The 25,469-nt window shown below is 38.3% G+C and overlaps 1 protein-coding gene across 8 annotated transcripts in view; it reads left to right on the forward strand.

Moving 5' to 3' along the window:
• The window catches only part of FAM160A1 (family with sequence similarity 160 member A1), an 88,669-nt gene that overhangs the window by 26,972 nt on the left and 36,228 nt on the right, over window positions 1–25,469 (forward strand). For 7 of the 8 annotated variants that reach the window (XM_026848206.1, XM_026848208.1, XM_026848210.1 and 4 more), the window contains 2 exons: window positions 22,024–22,255; window positions 23,658–24,284. In XM_026848206.1, coding sequence (XP_026704007.1) covers window positions 22,154–22,255; window positions 23,658–24,284 — 729 coding nt within the window. In that variant the 5' untranslated portion in view covers window positions 22,024–22,153. The remainder of the gene's footprint in view (window positions 1–22,023; window positions 22,256–23,657; window positions 24,285–25,469) is intronic. The other variant, XM_026848212.1, reaches the window with a different exon arrangement.

The raw sequence follows: 25,469 nt of genomic DNA on the forward strand, positions 1-25,469 counted from the left end.
CTTGGTTTGGGAATAGTACCGTATCTAATATCTAAACACTCCTGGTGGAGTTAAAAGTTTTGTGTTGCTGTTTCTTGAATTGTTCTGCAGGAGACAGTTCAGATCCAGTAGTAGTGGTGCTGAGACAAATCTAATAAAACTAAGACGGTATTCCTGTGGACTGTTGTTACTTTTTGGGTTCATCTACTCACTGTTGGCTTTGTTATAAGCTTGAAAGATGGAAGTTGCAGTAGAAAATTCAACCTAGGTGGAATCTGAGGTTAGTGTTTGGATTTATGGAACCCAAATTGTTTGGAATTAATATTCTTAATTGCTTAGTGTTTCATATCTAGAATTGTCAAAGGCTTATCTCGGCCACTTTAGCTGGGTGCTCAGTTGTCATAGAAGCATTTCAAGTATTAGTGCACATTTTAAATTATTCCAGTGAATGGAGCAGATACCCATACTGGCTCCCTTGCAAATGTGCTTAAAAATGCTAAATACTTGAAGGTGACTTCCTATTTCCAGCTTGCACTTTATCAGAAAAGTGATTTGTAACATGTAAACATAATTGATACCTCTGCCTGGAATTCACAGGCTTTGCATAATTCAATTCCTTGCTGCTAATTAGCTCACTAGTCAGTTGCTTCTCATCTGATCAGTTTCAACAGTCCTCTCAGCAGTATTCATCTTTCACAGACTAAGATATTTCTCTAAAACCAGCAGACTCTTAAACTCATGATCTCAAGTGGGATAGTGAGTGGAGGCTCTGTGTAAGAGAATTTGGAAGATTTTGGAAGATGACCTGACTTCTCTAAGTGGTCAAATTTTTGGCATTCTTCACCACACTTGTGCTCCCTAGTAGCAGTATTTGAGGCACCCTTCTCTAGTCTGAATATTGGGAAACTGTATAGTCATGGTTCAGTATGGCTTTTTATGGATACCTTTGTCTTTCTGTAGTTGTACTGTGCATAGCTTTCAGAACTTTATTTTGATCCTGAATTACACTTCTATAGAGTACTGCTTCAGAGGAATGGACAGAAGACAGAGGTAGAGATACCAAATTCCTGCATTGTTTCCATAGTAGAAAACTGTCAGCTCATGCTTGTCTTTTTTTTTTTCTTTTTTTTTTTTTAACTGTAATTTCTCTTACTTCAAATAATTCAGCCCCCTTGATACCTCTTGTCTGACTATGGCTATCGTGCTACTTAAGCTCCTGCAGTAGTTCTAGGATAGCAAGTAGTTTGGCTAAGATTACTAGTAACAGTAATGCTGATGCTCTAATTAGCATTGGAAGATGCTTTAGTTAAGGGAGATGCTTTAGTTAAATCTTGCATTCTCAGCTGTAAGAATTGTCAGGATGTTAAGAAAATTGTAAGCATAGATTTGTCCAGATTGATATGCCACTAGCTATAGTTCTGTCTATTTCTTGGATACAAGAAGTTACTAAATAACTGCATGAATTGTTTATATTGCCTCCTGAAAAAATGTATATTTTTAGAAGTGGTTCATATAGCAGATTCCAGGAGGAGACAGGATCTTTGAGATGAGAAGCAGAATGAAGCTGGTTGTCAACAGCATGTTTCAAAATAGTGATTTTATTAGTGTCATCTTCTAAAGATAATGGAATTAAAAATTTCTGGGGTTTCAGTTAGTGGGTAGTAAGAGGAGGCCTCAGTATTACTTTGGTTTGAGTACCTTTGTTTTATCTCAGAAAGATTCATCTGGTAAATGCAGAGAAAGATTGAGGCTATACAAATGGAGCATTTAGGGAGGATTTCATTCACATGACAGTGAAGTATGCAGTGTCACTCATTTTTTGAATGAGTTAAAAACAATAATTTAAGCACGTCATATTGTCTTATAGTATGGGATATATTCCAAGGATCTGAAATACTTAGTAGAGAATGGAAGGTAATCTGGATTTCATCAATAGGTCCCACGAGTCTACTTTCTAAATTTGTTTTCAAACTATGGTGCTGTTCTCCATACTTATGTTCTCCTGTGGAGGATCAAGTCAGTTCTTGAATAATTCTTAATAAAAATAACTTGCTTAAGAAAAGTAGACTCCTGTTATTTAAACAGTATTCTCTGGAGAACAGCATGGCCCAAACGCTTCAGTATTTTGAAAAGCTTGTCTTTCAAGATCAAATTCTACATAAGTCTCTGTTATGGTAAGCTATTTGTTTTGAGTTTGAATGTGATTATTGCCAGTAATATAAAAAATGTCTTTAAGTAAGACTTTGTGGCATTTCCATGCAAGTGAATAATAATACAAACATGAGAGTGGAGAAGGGTGTATGCCAGACTTACTTTACATAAAAAATTTTGTAGAAAAAAATTATTTAAAGCTTTCTCTTGCATTGAAATTTTGTAAATTGAGCCTATGAAGAATTAGAAGTGTTAGAGAGAACAGGAGTTGGTTAGAGCTGAACTGAGTTTTTTGCCTGGACCTTTGTGCTATGACTCTTAGGTTTCCTCTTGGTTGTTTTGAGTTCAAAGAGAGATGTGAAAAAACACATTTATGTCCAACAAAAGAAGGTGCTACAGATGCCAAAAATTAGGAGAAAATCCATCTGGTTTGAAGAGCTGACCTAAGATGTCCCTTTGTTTTCTTGACCTGTCATTGATTCTGCCATTGCACATGATGAGGGGAAAATATCCAGAGTGCAGGAAGTGCTTGAGGTTTCCAGACTGCTTTAACTCAGGTTGAGGATAGCAATTTACACAAGCTGCTTAGATCCCTGCTGTCATCTGCCACTTGGGGGATGTGGCAGACTGTCACCCAGAATATTGCACTTCTCTCCTAACTGTAAATATGTTGACTGTTGAAGAACTACAGATTTCTGAGAAAGTGTTGTAGTTACTTCTGAATATTTCATGTGCACTAGCTTTTATAATCCTACAGTGTAGGATACTATTTTGGGAATGTAAGATGCGTGTTAAACAAATTTAACTATTATCTCAAAAATGTACTAGGGGAAGTAACTAATATCTTAGTTTGTTCTGGCCACAGCAGGTCAGCCTTACGTCCCATAAGTGAAATTACAGTTTGTGCTGCTTTGCACAGCAGTGGGGATGTGGACATGTTTTTTAAATGGAACTTTTCAAGCCACATTGTTCTGCTACAGATTGTAACCTTCCTCTGTGCTTCTCTGCTTATTTTTCTATACTGGTGCTGTTGTGTGTTTTTTTTTTTTTTTTTTTATGGCAATAAATATAGCTGTCTAACATTCAGTTTTTCAGCACATACTCTGCTCTTAATGAATGTGATCATTTACACAGTGTCACTGTAGTATTGCATGTTAAATAATTTAGTGAGCTGTGGCAGGTAGATAGCTCTGTGATGTCTATGTTACTATGGCAATACATTTGCTTAATGTAAATATTAGTCATTCTGACCATATGAATCTCAGGGCTTCTGACATTATTAGCTCTGTTTGGCAGGTTGGAATCTGTGTATCTGAAAGAGAAGTTGTTCTGGAAATATTAATAGTTTAAAGATTACTTTTTTTTTTTCATAATTTCTTCTGCTTTCTGACTGAGCTACATAATCTATTGATTGTAATGAACAGAGAAGAACATTTTTCCCATTTCTTTATCATGGTTGTAATGCAGCTCTATTATAAAGAAATATATAACTATATTCTGATCCTCTGAAAATTCAGCGGAATGAAATGAAAGGAAATAGGATCTTGAGGTCCATCAACTTTGTTCTCTGTCACAGAGTCAAGGCAGTTCTAGAAGCGCAAGAAATAAAATCAGACTTGGAAGAAAAATTCTGGGGTATCAGATCAAGTTCCATGGTTTGAAAATGAAACTAAGTGTGAGAGGCTCTTCTGTCCCTTTTATGGGTACAGCCAGGTATAGAATTACTTAAACCTCTAATTTGTCAGAAAATTAATGCACAAACAATATGTTAATGAAATTTGTTTCTTAAATGTTTATGTAGATGCCTTTCTAGTCCCTTTTTGTGGACCATTTCCAGGGAAAAGGAACTACCTTCTGCAAAATCTTGTCTCAAAGGCCAGCTTATTCCTGATTGTGTGAACTATTCTTTGCCTGTTACGATCTGCTGGCACTTTTGAGGCAACAAATAGAAGTGGTAAAAAAATTAGATCACTCACCTTTTCTAAGTATGATATGGCATCACAATTCATCAGTTGATAGTCTATATAAAAGTTCAGTCACTTCAAACCACAAATATTGGATGTATACCAGTACTATTCGTAACATTTTATGTACTGACTTGTTAAACTGCTAAACTTAAGATCAGTGTTGAAAAGAAGATATGGCTGGAATATGCTCCCCTCTGTCCCTGTGTGTAGAATTGTCCTCAACCTTCCTGCTAAACATCTGCAATGTACAAGAAAAAAGCATAGTAAGCAGTGAATAATGTCTTTAATTATTTGTAGGGTAGATGATACTAGAGGGTTCTGTGTGCTGCAGTCTGACATCAGTGCTCAGCACCTGTGTTTGGCCCGTTAACTGTCAAAGGAAATAATAGAAAATACAGTAGTAGCCAAGCACAGACTTCAGAATTCTTTGTATTTTATGGAAGAGACTTTGCTGGACTTGCTTAAGTGCTCTTTATTTTTCCTGTCTCTGAGATGATAAAACTTTTGCTGACAGTGCTTGCATGTAAGGTAAAGCTCCTTACTGACAGGAATACAAACTAGAGTTGTTAGTTACCTTTCCATGGCACTGTTGCTCACAAATGCTAGTCTGGAGTTCAAGTTAACCTAGGAAAATTAATTATTTACCACTTATATCTTTTCCTGACAAGACTGCCTGTGGGAATACTGTGCTGCTGGCTGCATCGCTTTAAAATATGCTTTAGTAGCATCTGGTGTTTCTAGATGCAGGGAAGTATCGAAACATTTAGATTCAGAATACCTACCAAGTATTAGCATAGTTGAAAGAGTAATTGGAGCAGCTTCTCTGACTATTCTTTTAGTAAACAAACCATACTCATAAAATGGCTTGGGAAAAGTCACATCTATTGCGATATATTGAAGGAAAAAGACTGCAGAGCTACTTTCTCGGCTGTAGGAAGAACCTGTGTGGAGAGAGGAACTCCAGTGGGATCAGGCTGGCAGGACTTTCCCATAGGAAAAGAGGCATGATTCTCTGCTTTTCCAAAATCACAAGTATCAATTTTCAAGACAGATTGTTGGGAGGGAGCCTCTGAGCACTCAACAAACACTCCTTTCCAGGTTTGGCTTCAGGACCCAATGTGTGCCAAGGGAATCAAGTGAAGAGCATGAGAGTTCTTTTGACATAATTCATGCTACCGGTAGCTGAAAGCGTCTGGTAGAGCTCATCTGGTCCGGTGGTTTTGTGGCACTAGAATCTACCACCGAAGTGGATTGCTCTCATTTTTTTGGGGGTTTGGCTACAGTGTGGGCTTGGCGATATCAGTGTATGCCCATGGATGCTTACGACCAGAGATGCAGTGGAATGATTCACATCAAGCCATATACCAAATCATCTGTTTCTGAGCTCCACTGCATTTCTTTGCTTCTACTGCTGAAATATGACATGTCTGTATTTTAAAGCTGGGCTGAAGAAAGTGGAGTGGATTGTATTACAAGCTGAATGTTTAAATCGGGTGATAAATTGAAAGGAACAAAAGCACGTTCCAAAAAGTACTTGCATTTAATGCTTCACACATGATTTGCTCAGCTAGTTTCTTTCATTGTCATACTGTAAGTGCCTTTTCACTTTTCCCCATACAAGAAAAAATTCTGGCAGTTCTGCAGTGCCTTTTTTATGTGCGTAATGAATGTTTGCTTTTGAGTATTAACTTACAAATGAGAAGTGGAGGGTTTTTTATCTGTAGTGTTTTTATGCTTTTTGTTGTCATTCTTTTTGAATATTTTACTTTGAAAGGTAATGATGGCTGCTGTGCAGTCTTGTACCTTTCACGGCTCTCCTTATGGAAGGAGAGCTGGTGCGGCTCTGGTGTTGGGATGGGGAACTCCTAGAGGAGCAACTCAAGCTTGTGCTTACTAGAAATTCTTTATGTACTGACACATGTGAGTCCTGATGCTGGTTACTGTCGATTCATGGGTAGCTGGCACTTAATTATCCTGTCTTGCCTTTTTTCTATTGCTGTCACAGGACAGATACATTGCAGAGATTAAAATGGTGAGAATGTTACGGCCCTTGTTCTCTTATGTTATCCTTAATATGATCACTATCCATTTAAGTGCTCACATTAGATACACGTGGCACAAAAATATCCAGATAGTGTAAAGCTGGAATTTTCTTTCAGTGTCCTTTCCAGTGAATGGTGTTTTACAGTAATACATGTAGTTTTGATGGTGAAAAAGGTGAGTAAAAACAAACAAATATGGCCTCCAAGTTTTTGTAGTTAATTTTGTCAGTACCTCAGTGCTTTTTTTGTTAGGGGTTAGAAAGTATATGCCAAGTGTAATGTAATATATTGTAGGCACAAAAATACTTGTCATTTAATCCTTACTATTGCTGCAATAAGACAGATAGACACTGTTGATATAGTAATGAGCAATGTTTACCTGCGGGTTGCATTGTTAGAACATGGCTTTGGGCTTTCAGAAGGGTCAGGAAATAGGTACAGAAGGCTAGTGCTTGAGCATGAGCTCGACAGGTGTTTATTTCCAGGTGCAGAACACTTAACTTCAGAGCTACACTAATACTAAAGGATGTGGTTCTAACATGCTGCTTGGTTATTATAGTTTAATGCTACTCAGCATTATAATTAGCTTTACTAGACATTAATAAGTGGGTTTAATATTCAGACCATGGTGTTGGAGTTAAATGTGCCAATGAACCTTATCAGTGGAGCAAAATGTAAATTTTAACTCGTTTATCTCATTAGCCTTTAATAAGGCTGTGCTTAGCAAATCATGGCTGCATCATCTGCTGATTATATCTTCTGATCTGCTAAGCAAAACAACACTCTAAGCCATACATTGCATTAAATCCTCCCACCGGTGTTCTGAAACACTTAATGTATTTTTTTTCTTCATTTAGAGGGCCTTGGTTGTGTCTTGTCTTTTCTGTGCAATGCCAAAATAAAGAAATGAAGGTAAGATGAGAATTGATTACATGTAGGCCCTGGGTTTAGAAATGTTTTGCCAAGTAGGAGTTTCTGATGCGGACCATAAGTTTAAGAGTGTTGTTTGCGTGTGGTGTTTAGGGACTCAGAGTTTTCTGGACAGCTAATACAGCCAGACTGTCAACTGAATAATGATGACTTGCTGCTTTAATAATAATCAGAGCTTTCCAAAAGAAGTATCTTGTGCTCATCTTATGGGAGAAACTGAGCTGAGTGATTTGCTTTAGGCTCATGTAAAAGGGAAGAGAATTGGAAGAGAATGTTGTCTCCTGGCTTGAACCCTTGCATGTAAGCAGTTACCACTGTGGCTTGTGATGATGATTGTGTCCCCAGCATGCTATTCAGAGCAAGTAAGAGGGATTTAATAGATTTGAGAGAATTCTTCTGGCAAGTCCAGTCAATACTTTTTTCCCAGCACATTGCTCATACAATCTTGTTTAAGTCCAAAGAAACTTGTTCAATTCATCTAGAAACTTCCAAGCTCTGAAGGTCTCCTAATAAATATTGTTAAGATTCAGTGATTGTGAGTTAACACTGTTGGTTCCAGTGTCTGAGGTGATAAAACTCAATTGCTCCCCTTGTAAGCTGATTTGGTTCAGGTTTGCTTCCATGTGGTCTTAATTTTGAAAAATTTACACTAATCTTCTCAGGTTGAGTTCTTTAATGATAGCACCTCTTTCTAGAGCAATGTTAAAATAGTACTTCAGATATCTCTGAAATTGTCTATCATGAGAGAACCTGTTGTTTAAATGACTGCTAGAGCTGTAAGGTGAATCTCTTTTCTTACCATTCTGTGTTAAATTGATACTTAAAACCCTTTGTAATACTCTGAGGGATGTGAGATGGGACAGCTGCTGTAGCACTGTATTTTAATAGCAGTGGCTACAGCCCTCATGGGTCCACAGGGTCCATTGGTTGCTTCTGCTGGTAGGTTTACTGTGCTGGTAGTCATTCATCAGAGCTGTGTTTTATTTTTTGCATTGATCTTCATGATGGTCAAGTTGGTAGCTAGATACACTGTCACAGGGAAAACTCAGGTTTTCCCTTGTCAGAGTAGGCTGCGGATCTTGGCTCCCAGTCCTGCTGAGATAGAGGTTGGAGAAGCATTGCCACAACCCCGTCTGTGCATATTGAATCTAGCAGGTTTGAATTTTCAAGTGTTGGCAACTTTGGGGACTGGTTCGTTCCAATGAAGTTGATTGTTATGGTATGCGTAATTGCAGGTGGATGTGCTTTTGATACTGGCATTCCTGAAAAGAGGTTTTCTACATCCCTCGTTAATTTGCCATTAGTCATATATGTTTGGTTTAGTCCTGACTTACTAACAACGCCATTTATTTTCAGTTAGTTTTTCAGCACAGGTGCTTGATTATATGCAAATTCTCCCATAAAGTCAGTGAAGGGCCTCCTGAGACGTTCTGTGACTCTCAGCACCGGAGGTTAATGTCCTTCAGCGTGCAAGTATGCTTGAGAACAGTAGGGATATATGAACACTGACTAGCAGAGAGATAGCATATTCTGAAACAGCGCTGATGGGCTTTATTATTGGAGCACTCATGGCATGAATTATGATGCAAGTAAAATGGTGTCTGTGGGGAGAGGTGGACTTGAAGCTAAAACAGAGTAAAGTGTAGAAAAACATATAACAGAGTACAGAGATAGCAATATATATGGTGATAGTAGATATACTGTAAGCTTTATTTTGGCAGAGGTGTTACTGGTAAACGAGCTAATATTATTGCATGTCCTAAAGTACTTTTATAAATTATATATAAGAACAAAAATTTGATTTGGCATATACTTTCTAATTCTCATAGTCTATTTCCCCTTTTAATTGAGAGGTTGGAACAAAAATAATAAATTTGTAGTTCAGTATCAAGAACCATGTACGGAGGAATAATGTTAGAGGTCTTCCTTCCTAACATGCTGTGGTTACAGCTGAATAACATTCAAAGCCTGTGCATACAGATTCTCTCATTCTTCAGGCTGTTCCTGCCTTCAGCTTGTGCTTCTCCTTTGGAGCTCTCTGAGGACTGGTATGTTGTATGTGACTTTTCATAAGGCTCCGTTTGCAATGTTGAATAGCACATCTACTGTCAATTTTCAAGAATATCGTAAAGGTGAATTGAATAATTTGGGATGACAGAAAATGGGAGAGGAGAGGTGCTGGATTTCAGGCATGGGAGATAAGAGTACATGCCAGCTACCTTTTTTTTTTAAAAAAAAAAACCCAAACAAAAAACGTATTGGCATACTGTAGCTTCTGCAGCTCTGACAGCCTCAGATGGAAGGACAGTAGTAGAGGTGAGCAGCAGCAGGGTTCCCAAAGACATACACAGACATTCCCTGCTTTTAGAGGTGTGCAGGCAGGAATAAGAACAACCTGTTGATGGGTGGAACCTGTGCTTTCCCACGCCTGTAGAAATCACTTCAGGTGTTATAAAATTAGATGGGAGAGGTTGTGCTTTGACTTTCGGTTATCTGTACCAGGAAGCATTCCTGTGAGGGCTGGCATCCAACTGTCTGCTTTACTAGGCTTTCAGTATTGATCATTTACAAGTGTCAAAAAAGGTAAGTAGTAATTAAATTTTATTTTTATTAGCTCCTGATATTTACCCCATCTTTTAGTAGATATTGTTCTGCTGCAACATTTGTGAGGCCCCAAGCACTCCCTTTGTAAGATGTATAGTCTTCATTTGCAATTCAGAAAGGGCTATTATTTACCTTCTTTTACCCTTCAGGGTGTGACAGTTGCTAGTTTATCTTCATTCCTCTCTGGACTAGAAAGACACCTGTAGTTCTGTTCATGTTTTCCCAAAGGTTCAAAGGCAAGACTGAAAAAATTTATACAGATTTGTGATGAAAGTGTCAGATTGCCCGGATCTTTTTTTTTTTTTTTTTTTTTTTTTTGCCATTTCTTTTTTTGCATGCTGGCAACATGTCTGAGACAAGTGTTGTATAGACTATATATATGATTCTTTTTTGCCATTGCATTCATATGTCATTCATATCCAGATAGAGGTAGTCACAAGAATGGAAGATGCTGTAATGTCATTCCATCTCCAGTTGCAGAAAACGAGGAGGTATGAGTGTAACATATTTTCATAGTAGAGTAGACTTGTGTTATGAGATTAGAGATGAAGAATTAATTTCTTCTCTGCGTAATGGACAACTTAACACTGTTTACAAATAATTTTATTCCCAGGAAAGCTGGAGAAGCTTGGAGTAAACATCTACCACCTATATAAAATGCAATGAAACTAAATAGAAATGGAAATATAACTAGCATGGATTTTTTTCTTTGATTTGGCTTTTTACACACTAAGCATCATAAAAATGCCAACAATCTACTTTGGATTTTGCTGTTTACTGCCATATATATTAAAAGCAAAAAATTCAGCATATGTATAGAAAGTCATAATCTGTCAAAATCTACTCAGTTTGTGAATTTGTACTATTATTTTTAAATAAGGGTGTCACTGCAGGAGGTGAGGTTGGTTTTTCATGGATCTATGTTCACAGATGGGGGAAATGTTATTTTATTGCTGTTCTTGCCTTTGCAATAGGATTAATATAAAATTAATATAAAATGAATCTTCAGCTTCTGTTTGCTCTGAGTTGAAAGAGAAAGAGAGAGGGAGAGCAGCATTTCTGCAGTTTCCTGTAAGACCAAATACCTGGGGTTTTGTTCATTGTGGGAGCAGGGAACTGAGTAAGGAGTGCTTGTTTTGCCTTTTTCTCCCCCCTCCCCTCCCCCCCTTTTCTTCTTCTTACTCATCCTTGTTCTTCAGTGAACAGTATGCTTTAGGGATTTGTGGTCTCATCTTAAACAGTAATGTTCAGTGGTTTTCCTGAAATTCGACAATTGATAGTCATAAAAAGGAACTGAAAAAGGATTTTGCAAGTGCTTTTCTCTTTGCCAAGCCTGAAACATAATTTAGGACAAAGCAAGTTCACTAGCTTCTGGATCTTTCTCGAAGCTAAATTACAAATGTCTTATGCAAACAATGTAAACAATGTTGGGTCACATTGTTCTGTTCTTTTTTATTTTTTAAAGAGGGGAAAAAAAGACTGCAAAAGTATGTTTACATTCAAAAGTGTCAATCCACTAAATATAACATTTTAGCACAACCTCCTACCTAATGTCAGGTGATTCATAGTACATAGGGTGAAATATGAAAACAACCTTTCAGGTTTTAGTAGCTCATTAAGTTTGCTAGATTTGAGGAGTAATTTGTGATGAGCTTCTGCCATCCTACAGTGCAATGAAACAGTTGTCTTGAAGCTGTGTAGCAATATGCTTTTGCTCATCCTCTTTGTTTATAAGTTCATCATGTCACTAGCAGGTTATCGCTTCAGAGTGTAGGAAATAATGTTGACTTGGATAAGTATCTTGGGGTGATAATTGTCTCTAAAATTAGTAGTTTCAGTTAACCACGTATAGAAAGATAAATGACAGATTCAAGTCATCTAGTCAATATTATAGTCCATGTAGTATAATGAAAATCTTATGAAGTATGAGAGGGTTTTGTTGTGTAACAGATAGCTACCTAAATATAGATACATTTTTTCCCTGAGAAAAAAAGAACTTTGGATTGTGAATGAGTCCCTGGGAGGAGAAATAAATATGCTTCTAGACTAAGTACTATGTTAACAACTATGCAATATCCATTCTATAGCTAACAGTTTTGTTTTGATGGCATATTCTGTCCCTTTCCAGAGTTTTTTAATTTGAGACAGATAAAGTAACATGGGCATATGGACAAGAGAGAGGAAATCCATCTGCAAAGTGGAAATTCTTTTCTCAGTGAAAACTTGGTGACAATCCCCTGGGGAAGTTTGTTGGTTGGTTTGTTGGTTTATTGATCAAGTAATCGGGATAATCCTAATGGTTTTTTACTACTGATTCTTGTGCTTGAACTATATTTAGAACCTGCAGAATCATCTGAAAATTTGGAAATAATAAAAAAAAATATGTTTATGGCTGCTTTATTATGAAATGTGGAAAGATTACAATATACATGTATTTGCATTTTATTACAGATTAGTGCTGAAAGCATATACGTCATCTTTAATGTCACTTTGTAGACCTGAGAAGATTATTTTTGGACTTCTTACGCTTAATATAATGAGTAGTTTGACATGTTATACAAATCTCTTGAAAAATTGTCTTACATAGTGTTGCTGTAGCCATAAAATATATGGGGTAATCTTGTTTTCTGTAATCTAAATATGATAATTACAGGTATATTGATAACTTTTTTTCTAGACCATCATTCTCTTGGGAAGGTAGTATTTCCTATGCTGTATGCTAGTGTTCTGAAACGAGTTTTAAATCTTCAGAGCATAGAGTCTTATACTGCTTTGCTGGTCTCATTCATCTTCCCATCAGGAAGGTTTTCTAGGTAGGCAACTTAATAATTTCCTATGAATTTATTTTATACTTTTAGCTATAGACACTGGTTTACCTTAATCAAAAAAAGCTTTAAAAAAGAAAAGAAGTTCCATTCACTTCAGGATCACAACTTCAAGAAGCATGTGGTTTTCCTAAATTATATGTGTGTTGGGGCAAAGTTTGTATGTCACACAGGTGTCAGAATTATCTTGGAAAGCAAAGTCGATGTTGCAGATTACTTGGATTATTTTGATTTCTTTCTTTCACTAGCATAAATGGTTTTATGCTGGTTTTGTTAAATGTCTGCTTTCTGATGTGTTGCTCCCTTCCCCTCCTGAGGAGTGATGAATTTTGAAATTAGCAGAGATGAAGAGGTTGGCAACAACTTTTTTTTTTCCCAATAATTCACTTCAATTATGACTAAATGAAACTACTAGTGTAAATACAGCAGCTGATATCTGCAATTTGCCTATAAATCAAGGAATGGAAGGTAGCTTTCATTCAGTAACAGTAAAGTTCTTTTTCTCTTTTGAAACTTGGTATTAAAGCATATTCATAGAATCACAGAATGGTTTGGGTTGGAAGGGATCTTAAAGATCATCTAATTCCAACCTCTCTGCCACAGGCAGAGACACCTTCCACTAGCCCAGGTTGCTCAAAGCCCCGTCCAACCTGGCCTTGAACACTGCCAGGGAGGGTGCAGACACAACTTCTCTGGGAAACCTGTGCCAGTGTATCACAATAAAGAATGTCTTCCTTTAATCTAAATCTAGCCTTTTTCAGTTTCAAACTGTTACACTCTCATCCTATCCCTATACTCCATGATAAAGAGTCCTTCCCCATCTTTCTTATAAGCCCTCTTTAAGTACTGTAAGGCTGCTCTAAGGTCTCCCTGGAGCCTTCTCTTCTCCAGGCTGAACAACCCCAACTCTCTCAGCCTGTCCTCACAGGGGAGGTGCTCCAGCTCCCTGATCATCCTCATGGCCTCCTCTGGGGTCTACATCCTTCTTATGCTGGGGTCCCAGAGCTGGATACAGTACTCCAGTGGGGGGTCAGAAGAGCAGACAGGGAGAATCCCCTCCCTCTTCCTGCTGGCCACACTTCTCTTGATGCAGCCGAGGATGTGGTTGCCTTTCTGGGCTGTGAGTGCACATTGCTGGCTCATAGTCAGTTTTCCATCCACTAATACCCCCAAGTCTTTCTCACAGGGCTGCTCTCAATCCACTCATCTCCCAGACTGTCTTTGTGCTTGGGACTGCCCTGACCCATGTGCAGGACCTTGCACTTGGCCTTGTTGAACTTCATGAGGTTTGCTTGGGCCCATCTCTGGAACCTGTCAGGATCCTTCTGGATGGCACATCCTTCCCTCCAGTGTGCTAACTGCACCACACAGCTTGGTGTCATTGGCAAACTTGCTGAGGGTGCACTTGATCCCACTGTCCATGTCATCCACAAAAGGTGTTAAACAGCGCTGGTCCCAACACCGACGCCTGAGGAACGCCACTCATCACTGCTCTACATTGAGCCATTGACCGCAATACTTGGACTACAACTATCCAGCCAATTCCTTATCCACTCAGTGGTCCATCCATCACATCCATGCCTTCCTAATTTAGAGACAAGGATGTTGTGCAGGACAGTGCCAGACACTTTGCACAAATCCAGGTAGATGATGTGAGTTGCTCTTGCCTTATCCACCAACAGTGTAACCCTGTCGTAGCTGGCCACCACACTCATCAAGCACAATTTGTCCTTAGTGAAGCCATGTTGGCTGTCACCTATCACCTCCTTATTTTCTGTGTGGCCTAGCATAGTTTCCAGGAGGATCTGCTCCATGATCTTGCCAGGCATATATATGAGATTGACTGGCCTGTAGTTCCCTAGGTCTTCCTTTTTTTCCCTTTTTAAAAATGGGTGTTATGTTTCCCCTTTTCCAGTGGGAGCTTCACTGGACTGCCATGACTTCTCAGATATGATGAATAATGGCTTAGACACTTCATCTGCCAGTTCCCTTAGGAACTGTGGATGCATCTCATCTCATGTACAAAGTTATAAATTGAATTTTGTTTTGCTTATAATACATGTCTTGCACAGTACACCACCAAACACTTTGGTCTGTGGGCCTCTGACCTTTTAATGACTCGGTTTACTGTGGAAACATGCTCTTCTTGGATCAGAAACTTTGGTGGTGATTTAGGAATGAACCAGCAGAGTTAAAGGCTCTGAATTTATTTCGCTCTGATGACATCTGCCTTCTTCAGTATATAGGTAGAAATTAACTTTTCTGAGCTGCTACTTTAAATTTTTTTTTTCAGTTTCGTTTTAAGGTTTTAATATCCCTTTTGCAGCAGTTGTCTGCTGGCAGCAGACAAGATACCTCAGTCATACTGTCCCTGGGCGCTACTAAGAATAGAAAGGTATCTATCTTGGATTTTAAGAACTTTTCTCTTTTAATCCTAAGTTTTTAACTGATGTAATCTGTGTTTTGATCCACTAATTGTTACTGAATTGTTTTCTTTCTGTAGTAGGCCGGATGTGAGGTGATCAAATGCAACAGAGAAACAGGTTTATTACATTCTTTATCTGTCCCTAAAAGGAACAAGTCATACCACTAGACTTGCAACTTTTTTTTTTCCTCCCCCCCCCAAGCTTCATATTTATGACCTAGGGATATGAATGTGTAGTTCATTCCTTTTGGGATTTTGCAAGAGTAACTTCAGTGATTGTATGATCTTGAGTTCCAGCAAAATTGCCCATGTGCAAATGTGTGTGGTAGATTAATATGCCCTGTGGTGTATCAAGTAAATAGAGCCCTCCCTGAGGCAGTCAAGGTCTCTGTCAAGTATTCGGCTTTGTTTAATTACTCTTTTCTTGAGCAATCACTGCCATTTTTCTAGTTTTGGTAATATACCCTTTGATGTATTTGCTGGTTGGCTGTATAGACCAATTTTGTATAATCTTAGCCTAACCCATGAATGCATTTTGGACCATACTACCTAATTGGCTTCTCTGTTCTTTCATTTTGGTGACCCGGGCAGCAGAAGTCTCTGATGGTTTGGGATTTGGCTTAGCCTGTGTCCCAGTGTGTAGGTTGCCAGTGTGAGCTGATCTCATTGCTCGCCCTTGAAGTGTGCACATTTATGCCATTGCAGTGCTGCTGAACTGGGGCTGTCACGTGGGCCTCTTGTCTGTACTTACCATGGGGGAATTGCCTGTTCGTGTGTCTAGAGAACCATGTATTTTCCTGATGTTGTAACCTGGTTCCCTGAACATAAAATATCATAGGATTACATAGATCACATTAAGAGGTTAGTGGTAGTCCAATTAGTTGCCTGAACTAATTGGAATCTACAAGAAAAACAAGTTGTGTAGCTCCCTGGAGATTTGAGAAAAGATAAATTGTGGGGTTTTTTAACTACAGCAGACTGACTGTAGATGGGACAGTAAGGTTTTTGTCTCATTGTAAAACATACGTTGTGTAGTTTCTCTCATGAGATAGATCTTGTTAGGCAGTCTGTAGGGACAAGTCACAAGACATTCTTACTTTCATGTTAGCAGGTTGGATTAAATTGTGCTTGATGAGAACAGATTGATACTTTGATTAACTACATTGCTTTACAATTTGTGGTGACTTGTTCTCTGTTAGGCTTTTAAGCAGATAGCTTTATCAATGTAAAACATATCTTCTTCCACCCACACATGGAGGGCATAGTGCCTTTGCAGATACTGAGTAGAAAAGATAGATTGGAGAAAGCTGACTAAATGAGAAATGTTTGCTTGAGCTAGACAAAGGACAGGACAGTCAGCGGACTGCAGCATTGAAATGTGAAAGAACAAATGAAGGAGGAGGATAGTTGTTCATGTAGTTTAAACTGTTCCTCTAGTAACCTGCTGCAGCTTTCTTGCTAGTAGAGCTTCTGAAGGTGAATAGTACTTAACCAAAAAGAGGATCCTCTGATGGCAGTGCCTTTTAACCAATCACATTTTCTCAGTTGCTTACTACAAACCTGCTGCTCTTCAGTGACTGAGCTGTAATCCTCCTGCATTCTGGTGATGAATGTATAGGATCATTATGGGTGGGGATGTGACTGTTCTTTATAGGCTTTGCTTTTGTAGCAAAACTTACCACAAGCGGGATGAATCCTTTCCTTTCAAAAGATTGATGTCTTCCTTTGAAACGCTCTTGTTAATAAAATTTAAACCCTTTTCCTGATCACAGTCCCTAAAGAAAAGCTGACAAATTTATGCAGAAGGCTTTCTTTTCAATCAAAAATAAACAAACCCTGAACAAGATCCCTTTTAAGTTGGAACAAAGTTGAGGCATGCTAAAATTTGCCACTCATTTTTTCTCCAACCCTCCCTCATACACTTATCAGAGACTGCAGAGACATGATTGCACAGCTATGCATAAGACCATATAATTTCCCTCTGCTTCTTTGAAGTTGTCTAATTTCAAGCCCCTTTATGCTACACTGATCCATGAAAATGTTTTGATATATGCTCTTTCTTCCACTGCCATCGAAGCTTCTTATCCATCTCTCAGTTGTCTCTTGTGTACCTGGACTGACAAGGTGGCAAGCTCTGGCCAGTAGAGCAAAAGCATGAGGTATCCGATAACAGAGGTACACTTGTGTTTGAGAACTGTTGGAGAACACAGCATCTTAGCATTTCAAGAGAAGATGAGATGCAAAGCCTTGCAGCCTATTTTGTTTCTACCTTACTGTATTAGGCAGCGTATCTTTTGCTTGCATGTTGTGCATTGCTTGGGAAGCCCTGATCCTGCAAGCTTCTGTGCAGTTTTTTAAATTCAAAAGTGAAACTTCTGAAAAGAGACACTCCAGTGGGAGCAGACTTCACAAGGGATTCTCTGCTAGGCTGTTCTTACAGTATACTTTGCAGTAAAGTAAGTACTTCTGTTGATTGGGGAGTTCAGTCCTGCAATCAGCTGTGTAAAAGTGGTTGATGATTTACAGACTTCTGAAGGAAAACTGAAAGCAGGTATCTTCCACGAGTCCAATGACTGGGTCTCAATCTCATAATTCATCTAAAACTACTCAGCACAGTTGTAGAGTTCTGATTTATTTATTTTTTTAAACTGGAAATAGGCTGAATTGAGCTAAAGTTTTCTGTTCTCTTCTTCCCATCCTCTTCACTTACCAGAGACTGGAGAGAGATGGTTATAGACCTATGTATGTGACTGTATAACTTTCTCTGCTGCTGCTTAGGGAGAGACAGGTGCTTTTTAACATGTTTGTATATACAAGAGTTGACCAGAATTGCAGGGGGAAAAAAACCCCAACCAGCAAACCAAGCTCACATTAAAAGGTATTTAATATGAAACCAACAAAGTTGATGTAGGTACAAATTAGTTGCCTAATTTCAAAAGCTGTTGCCCAGTTACATAGAGAATATAGGAAGATCTTAGAGGAGATAGTGACTTTTCTCCCTGAACCTCAGTTGCTTGTGTGTGTGATTGTGTACATTGGTGCTTCTTGTTCCCCGTGGGGTTTGTTAAATATATAAACCCCTGGCGGTAGGGCCAGGTACCTCGTGTAGGAGAGGAGGGATGTGAGGCAGAAGTGTTGTGAGTACAGACAATTGAAATGGCTCTAGAAGGCATATGTAAGTGGACTTGACCTTGTAATAGGGTTAAACACCTGATAGATAACATATGGTTTAATTGCGGAAAGTTTTACCTGCTAAGAAGATTCTGTTATTGTGCGGCAGCGTCAAAGTATTAAACAGAGCAGTGGTTTTTGGAAGTAGAATTTTGAATGGGCTGGAGGAGGTGTGTATCTGCACTTGGCAGAACTATCACATAGTGGAGTTACGCCTTGATCAGGATTTAGGAAAGGCTAAATTGTAGAATCTTAACCATAAGCTGATTAAAATAAATGGTTACTTTTGTTCTTAGTGTCACCCAAGTTCACTTCTACCACTTTCTCCATGAATCAGTGTTTTATAAATTTATTTTCTCACATTCGGACTCAATACGGTCAGGTTATTTGTCCTGTTTAATTGGAGTTAGTTTTACTTCACAAGGAATAATGTGATGTTGCAGTTAGGGTGGCATGTTTAGTCTTGCAAAATAATCAAGAAAACCTACTGATCTAGTAACAAAATCTGCTTACCACAAATATAATGAATGTATTCTTTCTACTACTGCTATAACTAGAGCATGCTAACTTTAGATTGATATGTATCTTAAAAGATAGTATCTCTTCCAATTCAATTACTTTCCTTTTTTAAAAATTATGTTGTTTCAGAATCTACTCTGTGACCACTTAAGTTGTCAAAAGCTTTGTATGCTTTTTGAAACACTGTTACAGTCTTTGAAGCCTACACAATCTATTAGTGTTTTGTATTACTAAGGAAATCCCAGCATCCCAAGATGCTCTCCAAGCTGGGAATATTTGCTTCCTTAAGGGAATTGATTTGATCTTAGAAATATTATTGCATGGTCTGCTTGTTGCCATCTCTTTTAAATTAGAGTTGAATAAAAAGCCATGGTATTGGCCACTGTGAGGATAATGTCTGTGCTCTTTCACTACTCTTAGATTTCTGATGTCATAGCTGGGCTAGATGCAAGTGAACTTAGCTCTCGGCAACTTAATGTTTGCTGCAGGCAAGTTGTTTTCTGCTAATAATTTGGTATTTTTTAATTTTTCATATGGTGCTTTCTACAGTGTGTTTATGATGACTTTGTGCAGTAGGAGTGAATATTCAGAAAGAACTGTTAGACTGTTAGAATTTTACTGAGATGTTATTGTCTGTCACCAAGGGACAAATGATCTTTTTAGTGACTCCTTGTTACTAAAGACGTAAGTGGCTTTTATCTTGTGATTGTTTGTACTTGCAGTATATTGTTAGGTTCAGGCTTTAGAGTACATAAATGCTGGAGATGAATTTCCTATTTTACAGTTTGTCAATCGCATACTTCCAAAGCTCTTATCAAGAAATGGGGTAAAGTTTGCGCCTGTAGTAACAAATATAGTAAATGGACCAGGCAGGATGCATGCAACATCAGCTAGAGGAATCCTTCCTAAAAGTTTTCTGTCGTTGGTAGCATAGACATTTCTAGAGGCAGCAACACTGGAAGCCCTTGCTCTTCTGATCAAGTGTCATCTAACTCTGAAAAAGATCTGATTTGAATCAAGATGCTAGCAGTTGTTAATGACATGTTTATCTGAGACCACCCATTGTTGTATTTGAGTGTGCCCAAATCAGAACTTGGAAGGAGCAAGAAGCTCTTAAATATCTTGCATAGATAGGACCTTAGGGGTCCTATTATGCAGGAGATGAGGGGACACCTGCTTGTCTTGAAGACTTCTTTCACAGGGGCTGTATCTGTTCATTATATATGGCGGCTAAACTTAGGATATCCTTGTGTGGGAAAAGATGTCCATACAACAAGTGCAGATTGTAGCAGGCATCTGCTTAGACAGTAAGCTGTTAACAGAGGCAGGACTTGAGTGTTCAGTAACATAGTGGTGGTTATAAATTCTTACACAAATGTCAATAACTAGCTAGCACTTTTGTGGAAAGTGAGGTTTCCAGCTGGACAGACAAACGTAACAGTGGCTCTGTCACTGGATCTCTTGGCATGTTGCTGTATTTTGAATGTGTGGTGGGAGATACACCATTTCTGTTTACTTTAGTCTTTTCACAGCTGCAGAGAAGTAGGGCAATATTTCAGGAATCTGTAATGACTGAAGCACCAGTATGGAACCTCTACTCCAAAAAACTATGTTTAGAGAGCTACAAAATAGAAGTAGCTGTTTAAAGAAGGGTCTGTCAGATGCAGAGGGAATGAGTATTGTCTTGAAATTTGTGGAGTAGAGTCTGAGGCTGGGATAGGAAAGATGCATGAGGAAAAAAGGAAATTGCGAAGGCTAGGGAGGACAGAGAATTAGAATAGATTAGAGGAGAAGTGAGGGTAAATGGTTAAATAGTTTTGGATTGTCTGTGTGTGGTACATCCTAGAGCTCTGCATGCATCTCAAGAGTCATATATCACTGATCCTTGATTTTTATCAGCATTCTTGAAGAAAGCCATAATCTCTTTTATTGTAGTTTACCAGCTTAAATAATAGATGAGGCTGATCTGAAGTTTCTAATTCTACTCTTGGTATCATACTGCTGTACTGCTGACATAATTTGTCATGTGATATCTAGATGCATAATATCAATTTCATTTATTTAAATTCTTAAATAACATGCAAAGACCACATTGAAACAACCTCTAAGTTGTAAAGTCAAACAACTCTTAAATTCTGGAATTGAGCTTGCCTCTGCTTTGTGTTAATTAAATTCTCTTGCTGCACCTTATGATACCATCTTTAATTACACGATCACATTAGTTTTTCCAAAGCTGCTTGCTTCACTTCGTGCATAGGACAGATCTGCTCAAAGGGTGAATCAGGGCTATGCAGTGAAGGACTCTTTTGCCTGGAAGAGTCTGTTGAACTTTTACTGAAATTGGAAGAAGGGCTGACAAAGAGGGAACTGGCAGGAAGTAGACATGTGATCTGAAGAATAGGTCAATTAAATATTCCTTTGGATTATTAGGTATGGTATTAGTCAAACTACTTGGAGCAGACTTTTTCTAAATGTTCTCTAAGCATACATCTTGTTTTCTGAGTGATTTTTGGTAGAAGTGTGGAGCTCTCGGAGCTGTAATCAAAAGTCACTAGAAGTTGTGCACTTAACATACAGTGGTAACTACTTAAGTTGGTAATGATGATAAAAAACCTTAGATATTGGTGCTTGAGGGTGTAATATGTTCACTTAAGCCTCACAGCTCTCTGGAAGATATCTGTCTTTGTTTCATTTTAACTTTCCCTTGCAGGTGCGCAACTACTTTGATACTCAGATATCTTGGACATTAACTAATGGATGAAAAGCATGTTTCAGTGTTTGGTCTTATTCTCATAGTCCTTTAGTCCTTAAATTTGACACATCAATTTATTTGGCTTTGGATTTTTCTGTTGTTTTATCTGTTGTGCTGTTTGGTTTTTGGTTACTTTGTTACTGATACAGGTACATCCTTCTGCTCCCATATGGTGTTCTACAGTTGTTTTCAACTGTTTATGATATGTTTTCTGGCAGAAAACTTTAAGTATTTGTAATGATATCTTATTCATGGAAAAGTTGGTTTTAGAAAAAAAATAGAGAAATAACCTGTGCTTTCTTCACCTATATAGTCTATACAACGCCAGTTACTGAGTAACACTGAAGAGAGACGTGGTAAGATAGCAAAAACATCCTAATGAAAAACTAACAATGTTTATTGCATGAGCTTCTGTTATGTGTATTTGTTTCAGTAGCACCTTAATTCAGTCACTGATGTCAAAAGTTTGAGCACTAGAAACTATTATCATGAGGAAAAGTTTGAAAAGATGGTCCCATATAGCATGCTTAAAAAAATTCTATCCTCAAACTGAATTAAAAGAAAAGATGTTAGTGTTCTCTTTATGTTCTTTTTTGTTATACACTATAATTTGATGTGTATATGTATATGTGTGGTTTTTGTTTTGTTTTTGAAACAGATTTCTGTGGATACTAAAGCTCAAAACACAGTATCAATCTCACCATGATGCTTGAACATCTATAACTAACTACAGGATTTAAAAAGGAATCCATCATGGCTTAGTTGGCTTGACCTTTGGAAAATTTATAATGTCCTCTGGAACCAGTATCAGCAAAAATCGGCAGGCTCCGAGCCTGCAGGGTGTTGACCCAGAAACATGCATGATAGTGTTTAGAACACACTGGGCACAGGTAATGTTAATTAGTTGTATTGATTTGAAGTAGGCTGCATTAATAGGAATTTGCTTCATTCTTTCTATTGAGATAAGCCTGAATTGCTCAGGAACAAATGTCTGTCTTGTAGTAGATGACACTGAAGTGTGTTTAAAACAAAGGTAATTGACCTTTCAAGGTATGGTTAGGCTTTACTAATCACAGTTTGAACTCCAGATTTGCATCTACGTGGGAAGCAGTAGAGCATGGTAATATCTTATGGAAGGCCTAGATCTTCTAACTGCCTTTCCTAGTGATTCACTGTGACTTGTACCCTGTTGCAAACATCTGTGCTTCCTTTCCTTGTGCGGGGTAAGGCTTGCTTATCTTTTGTAAAGTATATTAGACACATGGTGCAAAGGTGTATGCAGCATTGTTTATTATGGATAGATGTAGATTATGTACTTGAGCATATTCTAAAAATTGTTTGCATGTCATCAGAATTATAATTGCATTTAGGCAAAGATATTTTGCTCTGAGCACTGTAGGTCTTATTTACTGCAGTAATATGAATAACTGTTTATGTAAAATTGATTTCTGTGCTGCTACTTTTGCTGTTATTTGGCTGTTCTGAGAAGGAAGCCAGACAAATGGTGATATTCCTGAGCTGTTTCCAGAGTCAGAGAAGCCATTGCTCAAGAGTGACCTTTTCTCACTTAACTCTAGTGATGCTGTTGTGTTAGGGGACCTGCTGCTCCTTTGTACTTTTGTGGCAACTATTCTCCACAAAAAGGCTAAAGGCAATGATTGTTTCACAATGAGGTTCATTGATTGTGTGCAGAACATAATTTAATCCCGGGGTATAAGGGCTTGATGACAACTGTTACTCAATCCTAAATCTATATGGAATGTTGCGAGGGTACGTGGGCATCAGTGGCCATTTGGTATCATATAAGGCAAGAGAAGGTCAACTCAGTGGTCTTCTGCTAGTCTTACTGCAAATGCATCTCATGATCTTGATACTCCTGAGCACAGCTACTCTGGCTATGCCCTTTGATTTTGGTCCTCTGTGACAAACTTATTTCAATCATTGAAACTCACTTTCTGAAGACTAAGAGAATCTAGTTTATCCATACTTCAGAGCCCCAAGTTTCCAGCAATAGGACAAGGGGCTAATGTAGGTGCTTATGAAAAAAAAAAAAAAAAAAAAAAAAGCATTACGTTTTGGCCTTGTACATGCCAAATATGAAACTTTAGCATGAAAATTTAGCAAGTTTGAAAATTTAGCAAGTATGAAAATTTAGCAAGTTTGATAGACAAAAACTAAAAGAATAAAAAGAGTACATTTATTCTGTTCAGCAATTTTGATGTCTTTTTCCATATAGGAGTAAGTGCATATTTATTAAAAATGCATTCAAATAACTGGTCTGCCTTTGTTTAGGTTCTGAAGATCTTAGAGAAGCATGATCCTTTGAAAAACACTCAGGCAAAGTACGGGGCAATTTCACCTGATGAGGCCAGCACTGTTCAGAATTATGTGGAGCACATGCTGTTTTTATTAATTGAGGAACAAGCAAAGGATGCCTCAATGGGGCCTATTCTGGAATTCGTGGTCTCAGAAAACATAATGGAGAAGCTTTTTCTTTGGAGCTTACGACGAGAGTTCACTGATGAAACAAAAATTGAGCAACTCAAAATGTATGAAATGCTAGTTACTCAGTCTCATCAGCCTTTGCTGCATCACAAGCCCATCTTGAAGCCTTTGATGATGTTACTGAGTTCCTGCTCAGGAACAGCCACTTCAACAGTGGAAACAGAGTTGGTCATCCTCTTGAACCAGCTTTGCTCTATAATAGCCAAAGATCCCTCCATTTTAGAACTGTTCTTCCACACCAGCGAGGACCAAGGAGCTGCCAATTTTCTCATATTTTCATTGCTGATTCCCTTCATCCACCGAGAAGGAACAGTAGGCCAACAGGCCCGTGATGCACTGCTTTTCATAATGTCTCTGTCTGCAGAAAACAACGTTGTTGCAAACCATATAGCAGAAAACACCTATTTTTGCCCAGTAAGTTGTTCTTGTTTTGGTTGATCTTCAATGCTAAACTGTCTCTCCTGTATTCTTCTCATCCTTTTCTGTCACTGATGTGTTGTAAGACATTTGTTTCTGCTAACAGCTATTTCACAAACTGTAATACCACTTAAACCAGCTCTACTACCAAACATGGTTTTGCTCTTTGTTTCCATACCAATGTCTTGTGCTTTTGGGCCAGCACAAGTGTTTTTGCAGTGACACAGTGAATTGAATTGGGAAACTGATGGAAGTTGTAGCAGGACTTGGTGGGAGGGAAACCTGTGCTGTCTCACTGTGAGGCCCCTATGAGATTCTGGGGGTGATGGGAGTGAGAAATAGGGACAGGGTGTTCTGATATTGTTTCTGGTGGCAGCGCTAGCTGAAGCGGGCTGTGCTTGCCACACTATAACATCAGTTCAACAGCTCAAAAAATGTGTGAAAATAATGTGTTTATAGAAATGCAGTATTTTTGCAAGATAAAAGGGAGACTTGCTCTTTGTCACAGAATTGGATGTTTCTATGGCCATCTCAGGCAAGCCACCATCTTGCTGTATTGTACTTTGTTACAAAATTTGGTAGTAGTGTTGTGTCTGAAAAATCTGTCTTACTACATGAATAGAAAACCTTTGCTGTTAAACAAATAATCTAATTTAACAAAGCAAGTTACCCTACTCTAGTTTTAAAGCTAAAGCTGAATGGACACCTGCTTCTTCACGTCTTACCACAAAGATCGGTTTGAGATCTGCAATGGATGGGTTCAAAACTGAATATAATCTGTAGAAAGATTGTTCTTGTGTGCTAGTTTTTGGACTGATATTTTTATCTTCTGTGTGGCTTACATTTTAGTTTAATAAATGCCAGAACAAATGAAGTGAAGGGAAGCCTTACACACAGCTACTACAGCAGAGAGCTTCAGAGCAGAGAGCACTAGAATCCCTGCCTTAAGCATTAGTTCATGACAGCTATTCCAGCCATAGGTTTCTATTTACTCTGAGATTGCTACAACCTTTGAGCAGTAGGGCAGAGCTAGGTTTGCAGGCTGGAGAAGGCCTACAAGTTCCAAAACAAAATTTCTAAATGGTTTCTTCTGTCAGTTGTAAATATTGCATCGAATTTCTTATGCTGAGAGACTCCACTTGACCTTGTTTAATAGACGCTGCTAAAGTATATGAACTTGAT

This window comes from Athene cunicularia (assembly GCF_003259725.1).
Source record: "Athene cunicularia isolate RWA chromosome 4 unlocalized genomic scaffold, athCun1 chr4_part2, whole genome shotgun sequence".
NCBI lineage: Eukaryota > Metazoa > Chordata > Aves > Strigiformes > Strigidae > Athene > Athene cunicularia.